A 14976-nucleotide genomic window follows, 5' to 3' on the forward strand; every position below is an offset into this window, starting at 1 on the left:
CGAATATTTTACGAACTATTTTTCCATCTGATTTTCATCCCAGTTCCAATTCATTTATAGAATGTATTATTTCAAAGTTTGTTCGAACGCTTTCCTCCATAGCAAAAAATGTTTCATTTTTATGAAACTTTTTCACTCAAATTTAACAACTAGAAAGAATCCAAGCAACTCCGTCAGGCAGTATCGCCTCATCTGTATCGCCTTCATCTGTATCGCCTCCCTTCGAGTGGAATATAGACTAGAAGCGACTCCGAAAAGGCCACCTATTTGCTTCTCATCTGAGCAAAGACTTTTCACTACTGGACGTACATGGTTCCGATGAAGATGAAATACTTCAATCTCTAGAGAGCCCGATTTCTGTATGACTACCAATTAAGCCTTTTTCAATATCGAAGGTGTTAGGAGAAATCAAGGAAGGGAAGGCATTAAAAAAAGCTCCAAGTATTGATTTGAACATACATAAGACGTTAATAACGTTTCTGTACAAGGCTATGTGATACATAACAGACCTTTTCAACAGGATCATCCGAACAACGTGTTCCATCTGAGTGAAAGGTCTCCCATACAATAATGGTCTCAAAGCCACGTAAATTTCCTCATGAGGTTACTTCTAACAAACCGATAAGTATTCTACCAATCCTATCAAAGTTATATGAAAAGCTATTTCTCCAGTGGCTGTTGTAATGTTGAAGTGAGAGGAGATTATACCAGCTCATCAATTTGGCTTCAGGAGAAGGCACTCTACCGCTGAACAGACTCACAAAGCTGTTACCATCATAACCAGATCCCTGATGGAAAAGAAGTACTACTCAGCAACGTTTCTGGATATTCAGCAGGCCTTTGATAAGGTCTGGCTGCCTGATCTGCTGTATAAGCTAAAACAAAGCCTCCCTCAGCCATTTTACTTAGTTCTTAACACTTTTCTTAGGTCAAATTCAATCAGAAATCTGGGTTTTTTGATACAAAGTCGGGAGTTCATCAGGGCTCTGTTTGGGGCGTGTTCGGTATTCGATTTTCACATCAGACCTTCCTTCTCCGGATTACGTCACTGTCGTATCGTTTGCAAACGACACGGCAATCCAGGCTGATGATAAAGATCCGAATTAAGCCAATGCTAAACTACATTCAGAGTTAGACGAGATCGCCGCGTGGCTGGCAAAATGTAAAATGAAGGTGAATCAGAACAAATCGAGCCGTGACATTTACGATGAACGATGAGAAGGGGGGATTGTTCACAGGTACATCTAAATGGCGTCTACATCCGTCACACGGGTCGAGTTCGATTCCTTGGCCTACACTTGGATCGTCGCCAGACGTGAAATGGTCACGTGGTAGAAAGAGGAAACAGCTTAATATCAAATATAGGGAACTAAACTGGTTCCTATATAGAAACTCACAGTTATTGTTATCTAATAAATTGTTGCTCTACAAAGTTATCCTCAAACCTATCTGGACATATGGAATACAGCTATGGGGTTCGAGGCACCGTGGTGTGTTAGGGGTATAAAACTTCATGACTATCTAGGTTTGCCTTCTGTTTACGAAGAGATCCAAAAAATTAGCTAGCGTTACAAACAGAGGTTAGAAAAATGTGTAAATCATATGGCAGTAAATGTATTGGACATCAAGGCGATGACATCAGGCGACTAAAACTTTTCATGTGCTGGACCTGTGATAATTAACCAGAGGAGTAATCTGCAAAAGGGACCTAGGAGTGGGTACACATAACGACTTTGTCATTGTGTAGTTTGCGAATTACAGCTATTTCTATTTACCGAAGAATATTTTTTTCTTAATTATAATGTTGTTTTCATATATTGGTATCGATGACATTGTTCAAGTTTTTTAATTTTTTCTTCTTGCGATTTATTCCTAGGCCTGCGTTAAGTATTGAACTACAAGGTCTTTTCCCATGTATGAGTTGTTGAACCTTCGTTTGTATGCTTTAATGAGGGGTTTCTTCGGGGACCTCTCTTTAGCGTTTATCATGAATCAAATTTACTTATGGTCACCTATGAGGTACGAGATGTAAATACTAACAACAGATAGACAAAAAAAAACTAAAATTTTAAAATATTTAATTAGGTGCCCCATCATTATCTTAAGATTTTTTTGGCTGTATACGTCTTCTTGGATATATACATTCACGTCTCTTTATCTATATACGTCTTTTTGGATGATCAATTCACTATATAAGCTTGAAGCTTGTGCATGATAATTTTTTAGCGTATGAAAGATGACCTGTCTATCTGGGATTCGAACCCGATACCTCCGGATGAAAGGCTGAGACGCTACCACTCCGCCACGTAGATCAGCTGGAAAACAAATTCTAACAAAAAATAAGCCCTTTTAATTTGATGTAGATTTTAATAAGATTATTTTCTATTTTTAACCGTAGGTAAATCTTCAGCAAAATGATTTATTTGAGGAAAAGTGATTAAGCAGAGATGGATGACAACTTTTTCGGTAAAGGTTTTTTTATTCACCCAGTTTCGGGTGGTTAGTTTTATTACCCATTCTAAAAAATAAACGTGGATATCCAAATATTGCGATATAAAAAAAGGTTGCACTCGATTTAGTAAAAGATACTTTCACTGCCAAAATCACTAATTATTTTCTTTTAATACATTCCTCTTTCTTTTTCTTATGGTGTATCATTTTAAAATTCAGTAATATCAGTCTTTCCTCTTCCACTCCTCCCTTTTACATTCTATCCTCCTTCCTCTCATCTAGCAATATTCTCTCTCTGTCTTTCCTTGCTGCACGACCACTACCGTATCTCTAGTTCATCACCCATAGTCTCCTTCCCTCTTAGCCTTCTCTTAACATTTTCCTTATCTACCTCTTTTCTTCTTCTTCTTTCTCTTTATCCCTTTTTTCTATATTCTTCTTCCTTTTCTTACACAAAATATCCTAGATAGGTGGAAAATATCCTAGATAGGTGGATTTCGTATCAAATTCGTAATCATTACATAGCAAAGCAATGTTCACGTTGAAGTTTTTAACTATGCACTTCAGTTTCGTTTATTTATTTTACAGCTTACGTAATGTCTTAAAAATAAATTAATACTTTTAAAAAAAAATTTAAACCTAATCTTTTGTTTTTCTTTATTTTATTAATATTTTAAGAATTAATAATTAAAACTTTTTTCTTTATGAAACTTTATTTTTATCAAAAATTTTTTTAAATATGTAAAATTATAGAAAATAACTCTTGAATTAATGGCTAATTTAATATTTATTGAATAGTAGAATATGCTTGCAAAGCATTCTAATTTTAATCTCGTTTAATCTGGCTCAGACCGGCTAAAATACATAAAATGTAGGAATTTTCAAGCATTTCGGTTGTATTTAGTACTTACCTAGTGAAGAAAAATGAAAGCATTCTCGTATGATGTTAGTTACATCAACCCTCCCATCCCTTGCGCACCGTTAGGTATGATTTGAGTTAGTTTTACCAATCTCATCCTCTTTATTCTCACATATCGTAGATATTTTGAATTAGGAAATACCTTTTAATTCATATATATATATATATATATATATATATATATTGTTTACTTAAATTGGAAATATTTTATTGTTTCTTATATTTATGTTTACCCGTATATTATTTTTGAAATAGTTATGATATACCTCGCTTAATTATTTCAATGTAATCTGTGAGTTAAGTTTTGTAAAAAAAAGTTTTATTTCATTTATTTTTTTGGGGGTTAACTTTAAAGCAATTTAAACTAATATTATTATAATAATACATAAAAATAAAGTCTTGTTTATCTCCGGTTTGTTACTTTAGACGGTATGACTCCCATCAAGTTGTCTGTAAATGACACTTCAGTTATATGCGCAAGTTGACAGACAGTGGAGCGGTTAGTAGTTAATTGACTTGTGAGGGCAGTCGGGATCCTTGTAGTGAAATACGTATAACGCATGCACATAAACACACACACTCTTGTACAGGTGAAGGGTAATTGGCTGACACGATTAATGGACCGTCGGGTACAGTTCATTAAGCAGGTCATGGAGAGCTTCCTCTACACTCCCAGCAGACACACACACGTTCACGTATACCCTCTGGATACAACAACCTAATCATAGTCATCAACACTGTACCCCTTATCTGTTGGTTTACCAATTTCTCTCTCCCTGTCAGCCCACTAAACCCCCTAAACACTAGTAATAATATCTAGAACAATACGATATACCGTTACTGTAGTGCGCAATCTTATAATGGTTAACTGCTACTATCCTATTACCGCATTGAAAATTACTAACCAAAAGTATCTGGAGATTTAAAATAATTTAGCTCGTAAATTTCATTATCATACTTCAGGTCATTAATTTAATTAAATTATGTATTTTTTTCATAATTATATCCAAATATTACGAAATACGAAACTAAAACGGTATTACCACATTTAACAATAATATTGTGAAATTCTTGTGACAGTAATCTAGTGTTTTTTCTTTTTTTACAAAATTGATTTTTTTCTTTATTTTTGGCATGATTTAGTGGTTATAAAAACCACTACGTAATTTTTTAATTTTTTTTTTTTGGACTAAAAATAATCAATATTTTCAATAATACCTGCCTAGAATATCAGGAGCAAATCTTTTATAAGGAAAATAAATGCTTAAGGCACATTGACGCACGAAATATGTTTGTATGTAGATGTAAATTATTGTAAGATTTCTAAGTGATTTTTATAATAATTAGGAAAGGTATCTGATGAAATTTTATTTAGTTGTGACCAGCAGGTAGTTACATTTTTTGTTCATGAATGAAATGTATACATGTACTGTAACGTAGATTTGACAATAGATAACTAAACATGAATAGAGTTGATCGTCATCCAGTTTCGATGACAAGATGACTAGAATAATGTTGCCAATATTTTATTCATTTTGATTTATAGCCTTCCAATTATTTATATTAGAACAATATTTGTTGACTCAAATTCTCCGTCAGCCGGTCGTCTCTTATTTTTCTATAAATTTAGAGACTATTATTGATATTACACATTAAACCTACAGAATCCCGTTTTCATCCTTTAGAATTCATTAATTTTTTATTACTTTCTTAGTAGAAAAAAGATTACACAGGAATTTTATGGTATCCTACTATGTACTTCAGTTGTGATTGGTAAAAATCAGTGTGTTTTCGTGTATTAGGGTTAGAATAATTTACCGTGAATGGATTATGTTGTCATTCTATTTATCATAAATGGTGATCACACCTGAAATGTAAAAATTACTCAGTAGATTAGGCATTCAATTGAGTCTACTACAACATTATTTGTAAATTACTTTATTTTAAATCAATATTTCGCTCACAAATTCGCAAAAAAGGAGCTTTGGAATAAAATCAACAAATAGTAACAAATAGCTTGTTTGTTTTATTATATGTATTTGTAGGTAATTCATATAAAATTAAATAAAAAGTGATATAATTTATAAAAGGATATTATGTACTTAAATACATAATGTGAAAAATTGTTGCAAGCTTTTCTAGACATATCCCAGTAATTTTACATTCAGATTGTTCAAATATAAAACACTAATTTTCAACTGTTTCTAATTTTTTCTAAAGAAATTGATAAATTTTTAAATAAAAATGAATTTGATTTCAGAGCTTTAATTTTTTCTAATACGAAAAATTATACAGAATTCTTTTTAACATTTTTTAACGTAACTTACGAGCAAGAATTTGTAATTCTTATTATTAAAGTCAGATTGATAGTCCTGAGAAAAAACAAATAATCAAACAAAATCAAAGAGAAAACTGTGACATGTGGTGTGTGCGCGCGCCCGCGTGCATATGTACACATGTACGTAAATATGTCATCGAATGGGATATCTACTTTACATGTAACTCTAATTTTCCATCCGTAACTATAAATTGTAATCCCAAAAAAAAAAAAACATTTCACAATAAAAAAATTCCCGACCAAGCAGCTTTAAAAATCGTATTCATCCAACATCCAGCGCAGTGTTCTAGAAACGTCAGCTGTAAAAAGCGATAAAATCTCAAACTTATTCTTGCAAAGTGTTTTTTTACCTTTCTATAGTTTTTCTTCTACAATTTGTTAAATTTGTGAAATGACTTTCCATTCTTTCTTAGTGGTATTTTCCGTACTTTACGTAATTGATTTTATTATTTCAGTATCTTAAAAGAAGATTAGAGTAAGAAGGAACTAAAATATGTTGAACTAAATTTTCTAATTTAATAGTATTGCAATTGATTATTCATGGAGATTAAATTTTATTGCTTATACTAAATTCATTTGAACAAATTGGTGGAAAGTGTTGAGAGATTTAAGATTTTATGTTAGAATTTCTTGTAACACGTTACATAATGGATATCGATAAATTTAGAATAGAATTTTTACCTTAAATTTGATTTAATTTATAATTTAAAAACTTTTTATAAAACTAGATTAAATTAATAATTTAATTTTTTTCTGCAAATATATTTCAACAACGTAGATCTTTTTGCTACATAATTGAAAAGTTACAGATGAAGAATTATAATTAATGGTAATTGAAGTTACTCCTGAAACTACATCTACTTAATTTTAAGTGAAAGTGGTGAAATATTTTGAGTTATTTGGAAAATCACAATATACTAACTTTACAGAATTAATCTATACATATCCTATGATTTATAATGTTTGATCAAGTTTTTTCTCTTCACTTGATTCCCAACGGGATCTGAATAAGAAAAGACATCCACCTTGAAACTCTTACTCGTCTAACGACTAGAAATTGGTGTAATTTTGATTCATTACAACTTGCAATCACTGAGCCCCAAGCGATTTACTGCTAACATCATATTAAATCTAAATACTACAGAAAATTTTCCTACAACATGGAAAGTGAGTAAATTTCTGTTGAACGCGAAACAGGTGAATGAAAATAAAGTCAGCGATAATCATACAGACCGATATGTCTATTGCCGACGATCGGCAAGTTATACGAGAGGCTTTTGGCGGGACCAGTTCAGTTTGAGTTAGAGGCATCCGGAGGATGGGCGCCACTGCAATTTGGGTTCACCAAGGGAAAATCCACGGTGGATGCCCTCACCAAGGTAGTGAGGTGGATAGAGAAAAGTAGAGCGGGCACCCGGAGGACCAGAAAGATACCATTGATGATCCTCCTGGATATCTGCAATGCTTTCAATAGCATTCCTTGGAGAAACGTCTTGGAAAAAATGCGGAGGAGAAATATAAGTTCATACCTAAGAGCCTCAATAAATGATTACCTACAGAGTAGAGAGCTGCTGACACCAGCAGAAGGAGGAGAAATAAGTTTCCCCTTGGAAACTTATGGAGAGGACCCCCAAGAATCTTTGCTAAGCCCTGTCTTGTGGAACCAAGTTTTACACGGGGTCTTGAGGTTGCGTACGCCGACGATTCGGCGATGATCGTTAATGGCTCCACAGAAAATAAAGTGGAGGAAAAGGCGAATAGAATAAAGCGAATAAACGAATAAGATAGATAAGCATGTGGTTGGCGACAAGGGAGCTACGACTCTCTCTACAAAATACGCAACTCGTAGTTGTGGCAGGCCGACGTAAGATTAGAAGAATACGAGTTAATATCGATGGAGTTAGACTAGAAACAACGCCCTTTGTGAAATATCTCGGAGTATGTTCCGATCAAAATGTGTTATACAACCGATACCTCATTAAAATATGCAATAAAGCGGAGCGGAACGTCAACGCTCTGAGTAGACTGATGAGCGCCAGGTGGGGACCGAGAGCAGCTAAAAGAAAGCTATTGATGATAGCAGCGACTTCTATTGTATTTTATTGTAACAGCAAGAGAAATGTAAAGATGATGACATCACTGCCGAAACGAATGAATTTAAGGATCGTGGCGGTGTACCGAACGGTATTGGCGGATGCAGCGGAAGTTCTGGCCGGGATACCGCCGATCCAGTTACGGACTACCCAAATGAAACGGATCTATGAGAGCATGGACAGGGATGACTACTCTTTTGCTATAAGAATGGCAAGAGAAGTGGAACGCCGCTACAACTGGGGCGTGGACAAAGAAGCTTATTTCTGTGATAGGACCGTAGGTTGGGATGAAACATGGCGACGTAGGATTCTACCTGTCACAATTCATCTACGGTCATGAAGGATTTGGTGTGTACTTACACAGGTTTAAAAGAAGGGAGCTCCCAAATTGTGTGTACTTCAGTCAAGAGGACACTTCCTGCCACACCTGTTTGAATGTGCACGTTGGGAGAATCTAAAAACAAGATATAACATACAAGAAATTACTCCGGAAACTTCAACAAAGTATATGCTGAGAGGTAAAGAGGAATGGCTGACAATAGAGAGATTTTGACTAAGGTTATAGAGCAAAGGAAATGGATTACAAAAAAGAAAAACATAACGACTAAGATCCGGCTGCTGGGGCAAGGCCCAGGAACGGAATAGCCAGACCCGGTGTCCCTGGTCTTAGCGGTTAGAGGCAGAGGCAAGATGAAAATAAGGAAAAGATCCGGAACCGGTGAGCCGACCTGCTATGCCGGACGTACTGCCAATAGGCGGGGAGGCTCATTAGAGTCGCAAGGACACTCCCCTGGGCTGAGTAATACTTGATTGTTGAGCCGGCCCACGGGAGCAGGAGAACGAAGAAACACAAAATAAAAGTTCCACTTAACTGCTCTAAGGTAAGTATGATGAAAGAAATTCAGATATGATGAAGGAAATAAATCTTCAGCTGTATATTACACCTTAATATTGTGTACGAGTTAAAAAAAATTATCCGCAACATTCTGATATTTAATAAATTGATTAAACAATAATAACACTCTGTAATGTGATTTTTTGGTTCGCTCCAAAGTGTAAGAACCAAACAAATAGTAGTCATTTTACCTCCCTTGCAGCCATTCCCGTTAAACAAACTCCGCAGCCTATTTAAATTATTAACTGTTAGTAAATATAAAACGTCTTACCAATCTTACAACCGGCCAAAAAATAATTGACAAACTTTTATAATTGAAGGATAATGTTTTTTAATGTATTAAAAGCTGTAAAAAAAATTTCTCCGCGAAATTGTTTAGTCTTCCGCGGAATTATAAAATTTTACTCTTCACTCAATATTAAACTAAATTCTACTGTATACTGCAATTATACTACCTCAAACTAAATAAAGTACTTGAAAAGTAATTTTTTCAAGTTTAAAATGTAGAAAAACTTTCAAACTTTTTCATAGATGAATCACTGAAAAGAGTTATAATAAATCTGTTTTACTGTTTGTTTTTACAAGCAGTAAAACTTATCATAGCCAAGTCATTTATAATGTTAAAAATTTCATAAAAATATAAAACAATAACCTTATAAAATTTTCTATAGTACATGTAAAATCTAAAGGTGAGTCCTGCCTGCAAGTTGCCTCTACTTGCCTCCTTAATAACACTCCTATAACTCGGCATATGGAACACGTGCTACTGGTTGCTAAAAAAAGTAAGAACTACAAAATGATACAGACTTGTATTTAGTACCATTTTTATTTTTTTATTATTGTTTATATTCATTTATATTTTCATTCGTATATCAACATTCACTTATTGTTTATCCCACCATATTCATTTATTTTGGCTATTATTTATTTATTTAAATTTGTCGTTTATGTATTAATTAATTATTTCATCTAATATTTATTTATTCTATTGTATTTATTTAATTCAGCTGCTATATAAATTATTTTGTATGAAATCATTTTATGTTTTACGTTTATAAAATATAGTACGAATTAATGTTTTAATTGATTAAATTAATTTTACGTTCATTATATTAAGTTCTTTGGGACTTACTATCTTTAGTATTCATAATTTGTTTAATAATAAATGTAATAATGATTATAATTATATTACTTTTATTGACGTTTCTTTAACACTTTATTTATTTGCGTATTTTTTTGTACAATTAAATATTTTTATTTTGTAGTTATTTGTAGGCCTAGAAAGCTCAAAAGAATATTAGTTTATTGGTGTGTACGTACTATTTAAAAATGAGTTTCGTACACCGTGTCAAAGAAAATATTAACATTATGGCGATAATAAATAAACAACTCATTTCATGTATTTTTGTATTGCATCATTATTACTGTTTATTTATCGCTAATCCTTAGTTAAATGCTTAAAAAAACCATATACGTTCAATAAATTAATTAATTAATTACTTCTTGAAAAAAATATTAGGAATGAATAATTTTATTTATAATAATAAATTTCGAGAACATATTTTGTTACTATAATAATGACGTCATAATTATATAGATGCAAGTCATTGCAAATTAATTGATGTAACTTTTGGAATACACTATTTTGGTTGCTGGTGTGAGCAGAAGACGCTGAGTGATGTTAAGAGCAATGGATCGGATGCCATAGCGTATTAGGAACCCGCCTTCAAATATTACATACACTATAATAGTATATATATATAACATAGAGTATATGTATATATACTGTAATATCAAATATATTTCACAAAATAAATTAATTTTTTTAAATGTTTGAAAATGGGATGTGTTGGATACGTAGGAAAGTGCAGAATAATTACCAGAAGGATGTATATTCCATTCTTATAATAAAATCTCCAGGGACAAAGATTTGATTATTTGACACATTTATTGAGAATAGTTCCATATTAGTGTTGTGTATGTTATGTGTGGCTTGTACATATATTACTGTTTTCCAAAATCTGGAAAACTGTATTTACAATGAGATAGATAAATAGACTTATACAAATGTTTTATGAAAATCTGAAACAAAAAACACTGGGCTACTTTAGCGAAACCATACGTTCATTAAGTTTATTTAAAATGCTAATAAATCTAAAGGACTTCTCACCAGTTTTTAATCTTCATCATTGTTTGAATCTTCCTTTCTGAGAAGAACATGATCGTCTTCTTCCTGTCACAGGGCGCCATCTTCATTTTTGTCTGCAGTATTAACATTATTTAAGCACGTCCCGAGTAAATTCTTTATTTTGCACGAAGATTTCTTGCTTTAAACCACTCGCATATTAAATTGACACTAGGCTTTTCCCGTCTTTCAAGTGAAGTCGTTTCATGAAACCAATTTTTAGTACATTAAGAGACTTTTTTTATGTACTATAGTTGTCATCTTCTCCGAATATTTTTTTTTAAACAAGCTTTGATAGACCGATTAACACAACATCAAAGCAAACATTATCAGGCGGCTAGAGTAAAGATGCATTCCACTAGGAATACAAACGTGCCGGCCTCCGTGGCGCGAGTGGTAACGTCTCGGTCTTTCATTACGAGGTCCCGGATTCGAATCCCGGTCAGGCATGGTATTTTTACACATGCTACAAAATGATTCATCCTCTGAAGCGATACCTAACGGTGGTTCCGGAGGTTATACAAAAAAAAAAAGAAAAAATGAAAAAGGAATATAAACGTGCTGTTTTACGTCCTTGAGTCTTTTATTTTTACATTTTTCTCGTATTCTCACAAACTATCCTTAATTAAGAGATATTTTAATGTTAGAAGAACTTCGGGACAATGTTCCTCCCATTCATTCTTTACCCAGTCTAATACTAGCGCGTTATCCTAATCTTAGAATTACACTTTTTTTCTTTTAAATTCATAAATTTCAAAAGTTTTTTGTACACCTACAATACTGTCATAATGACTACATTGTTTACCATAACCGCAAGTCCATACGTGAACATTTTTATTTCTGAGGGCGTTAATTGCTTAATCTACTGACAGGGAGAAGTAACTTTCTCACTAATTTAAAAAAGGATTGTTGAAATCAGGATTTGGTAAAAAGTAATGTTTGACTATTACTCAAAATTATTAGTATGCCCTGTATAATCTATTTCTTGTAGAAGAAAGGAATATGGAAGTTTTAATTGAGCGTACATGTATATTTATCGGAAAAGGAGTAAATAAATCAGTATTATACATAGGGATCAAACAATTCAAAACCTATTCTTTCTGAATTCAGTTAAAATCTATTATTAATCGGTTAAATTATTATTATTCAGTTATGTTATGTTATTATTATTCAGTTAAAATTTATTATTATGTTCTCATATTCCTTGATATTTCAATAGGCAAGTATTAAAAGCTATATAATCAATAATAATGAATTGATTTCAGCTACATTAACTGAATCGTTAAGCTTTAAATTAATTCTTAATCTGAACAAGTAGATAATTAGGTTCACAATAAAAAATAACATTTACATCGGATACCAAGGCAACCGTAACAACATATCATCTACACCTTTTAAGTATCTCTAAGTCATATGAACTCCTTTTAATTCATTTCTTCTCTCCATTCACCATTTTATTCAGAAGATATTCTTTTCTCAACCAGTATCTTAGCCGATTCATTTTTCCTTATATTTTTAAACATTTACATTCCTTTCCCACTTCCTTCGCCGCACTTTATTTTTTACTTTATCCTCATACTTTACATCTTTAACAACAACCTAAAATTATCTTGATTGTTATTACATTAAAAATCTTCGAAAAAGTAAATAAAAACTTAATACGCTGATAATTCATCATTTCAAGACCCGTTATAATTTCTTGTATGTAACTAAAATTCGATTTTAATTTAATACACGAAAGAATGTAACTCTCTATGAATTTAGTATTTTGACAGTTACAAGCAAGAAGCAGAACATACAGAAAATCTAAATTTTGTAAGCGTAATTGATTGATGCGCAGTAGTTACTTTCTTTGCCTCGTGGTGTGTTTTGTATTGGTGAGTGAGTACAGTGAAAGCATGTGTGATAGCGATGGGAATGTATCGCTTGTATGCTATAAGGCAATGTTGAGTCTTCACACATGTGATTGATTGAAGATACAGATCCGTACAGATGCTGCAGCTCTATAATTCCCTCACTCGCTACTAAATACCACCTTCCAAATTGCGCGAAACTATGTTTATAGTTTAATATAGTTTAGATCTGTAAATATATTATCTTTATAAAAAAATATTCACTTAATTTAATACTTAAAAATATAAGCAGAATATATTCAAGTAAAATTCTCATGTTAACCATTAAAAATTATATAAAATATTATTAACTCTTTTAATTGTTCCAGATGGCCCAGAGGTTTCGGTAGGAAATAGTTGGGTTCATGCTGGAGTCGGTTCTGCTACAAATCTATCATGTACGTCGATGTCTTATCCTCCAGCAAAGGTAAGTAATACAATTTACTCATTGTAACAGCACAATTTTTTTTTCATTTACTATCATTTTCGTACTTATTTAAATAGATTATATAAATAAAAAGTATATAGAGTAACTATTAAAATAAAAATCTTCTAATTTTTTTTGTGAAGTAAGATGTATGAGGTATACTCACGCTCATTCTTTTTTTTAAAATCAGATACTTATCAGCTCCTTAAGTGAACATTCAAGTAACAAAATAAATCATCCTGGTTGTAACTTAATACATTCGGATTTTTAAAAAATTATCTGAATCGAAAGATCATCTTTTTTTAAGGTTCTGACATTTAACGAAAATAATTTTAAGCCAGCTTTCCCTATTCATAATAACTCAAGAGTTTTCACTGTTTAACTTCATTAAAATAATTGTATACTTGATACTGTGAACAGAAGATTAGTAATAAGGTATTAATCAATTTCATTCTTTTTCGATCAGCGTATTAATTACTGGATCAGCCTATTTTCCATTTGAATACTTCCTGACCGTTAGGTGTGATTACATTATTAATATTTACTATAAAGATGAATGAATATCTTTATGGATTAACTTTTGTTTTTTAGTTCCCGACATCGTTGTAGTAATATCGTTGCGTGAACTAAAGAAACTTTTAGAAATCCTTCCAGGAGGGTGAACTCGTGATTAATGAAATATTTCCTGAAAAAACTTATCAACAGATAAGATTTTCTAGACGCAACTTAAAGGAAGAGTATCCTTGACAAGAAAAAAAATTGTTTGTAAAGTTCTAATAATCAGTAAAAAAGATTAATCTGATACTTCTCAACAAAAAAAAAGCTACATCTAATTGAAAAATATTTCATTTATCCCGAAAGTAGGATGAATTAGTAAAGAGTAATTGATTTTGCCGTTAGTTTGAAATACCTTTTGAGTTTGGAATACCAAAGAATAGTAGAAATTACTCTCAGAGAACATGAGATATACGAGAAAAATCATTATATTCCATGACTGATATTCGTTCTGTTAAAATAATTACATCCTATACGAAGTTTTTAAAATTGAAAAAGTCTTGAGCCTTTGGGGTAATATTAACTAAGATTATTCTAACCGCGTTAGGACTTTTCCCTTCTTTAGGAGAAATTATCAATAAAATAGCACTCAACTAAGGTTCTCGGGTAAATCCATTCCTCTCTACCTGATTTTCTCAGCCATATTCTTTCCTCAACTTATAAGCCAGGGATTTTACAAAACAGCTTTTAAGCCAAATTTTAAGGATTAAAATATAGGTTTGTTTACTCATAATTCAAGTTTGCGGTAAATTCTGTTTCTTTCCAGACGGCCGTTTGTACGAGAACTTCTGAACGGCTAATCTCATCAACTCTTGAATCGATTACAAAGACGAGCCAAATTAATGCAGAATTTGGTGATTTAAAGTAAAATATGTGCCTCAGTAGCGACTGATATTGTGATTTTAATATTATCTACACCTCTGATTTACCTGGTATTTAATTACAAAATATACGGGTAGTTTATTTTCCATACAACCTGCTACATTTTTTTATCAAACCTTTTGAGTGCATACTTATCTTTTTTTTTTAAGTTAAAAATAAATATATATTTTCACTTTTTGAAGTATACAGTTTAATTTAGGTTTTTAAAATTATATGAATACAGATAAATATTTAAACTGTTTTATGTAGTTACCTTTTTTTTTATTGAAGATTAAGTAAGCTAATGAATTATTTGCGTTTTTTAAGCTAATAAGGTACTTTTAATTTATATATATCTTA

At 32.0% G+C, this 14976-nt stretch overlaps 1 protein-coding gene across 1 annotated transcript in view; it reads left to right on the top strand.

Annotated features, from left to right (window-relative positions):
* The window catches only part of LOC142324522 (protein amalgam-like), a 423072-nt gene that overhangs the window by 279495 nt on the left and 128601 nt on the right, over positions 1 to 14976 (top strand). Inside the window, exon 6 of the mRNA XM_075365350.1 lies at positions 13103 to 13200. Coding sequence (XP_075221465.1) covers positions 13103 to 13200 — 98 coding nt within the window. The remainder of the gene's footprint in view (positions 1 to 13102; positions 13201 to 14976) is intronic.

Source organism: Lycorma delicatula, chromosome 5, assembly GCF_047948215.1.
Source record: "Lycorma delicatula isolate Av1 chromosome 5, ASM4794821v1, whole genome shotgun sequence".
Taxonomy (NCBI): domain Eukaryota; kingdom Metazoa; phylum Arthropoda; class Insecta; order Hemiptera; family Fulgoridae; genus Lycorma; species Lycorma delicatula.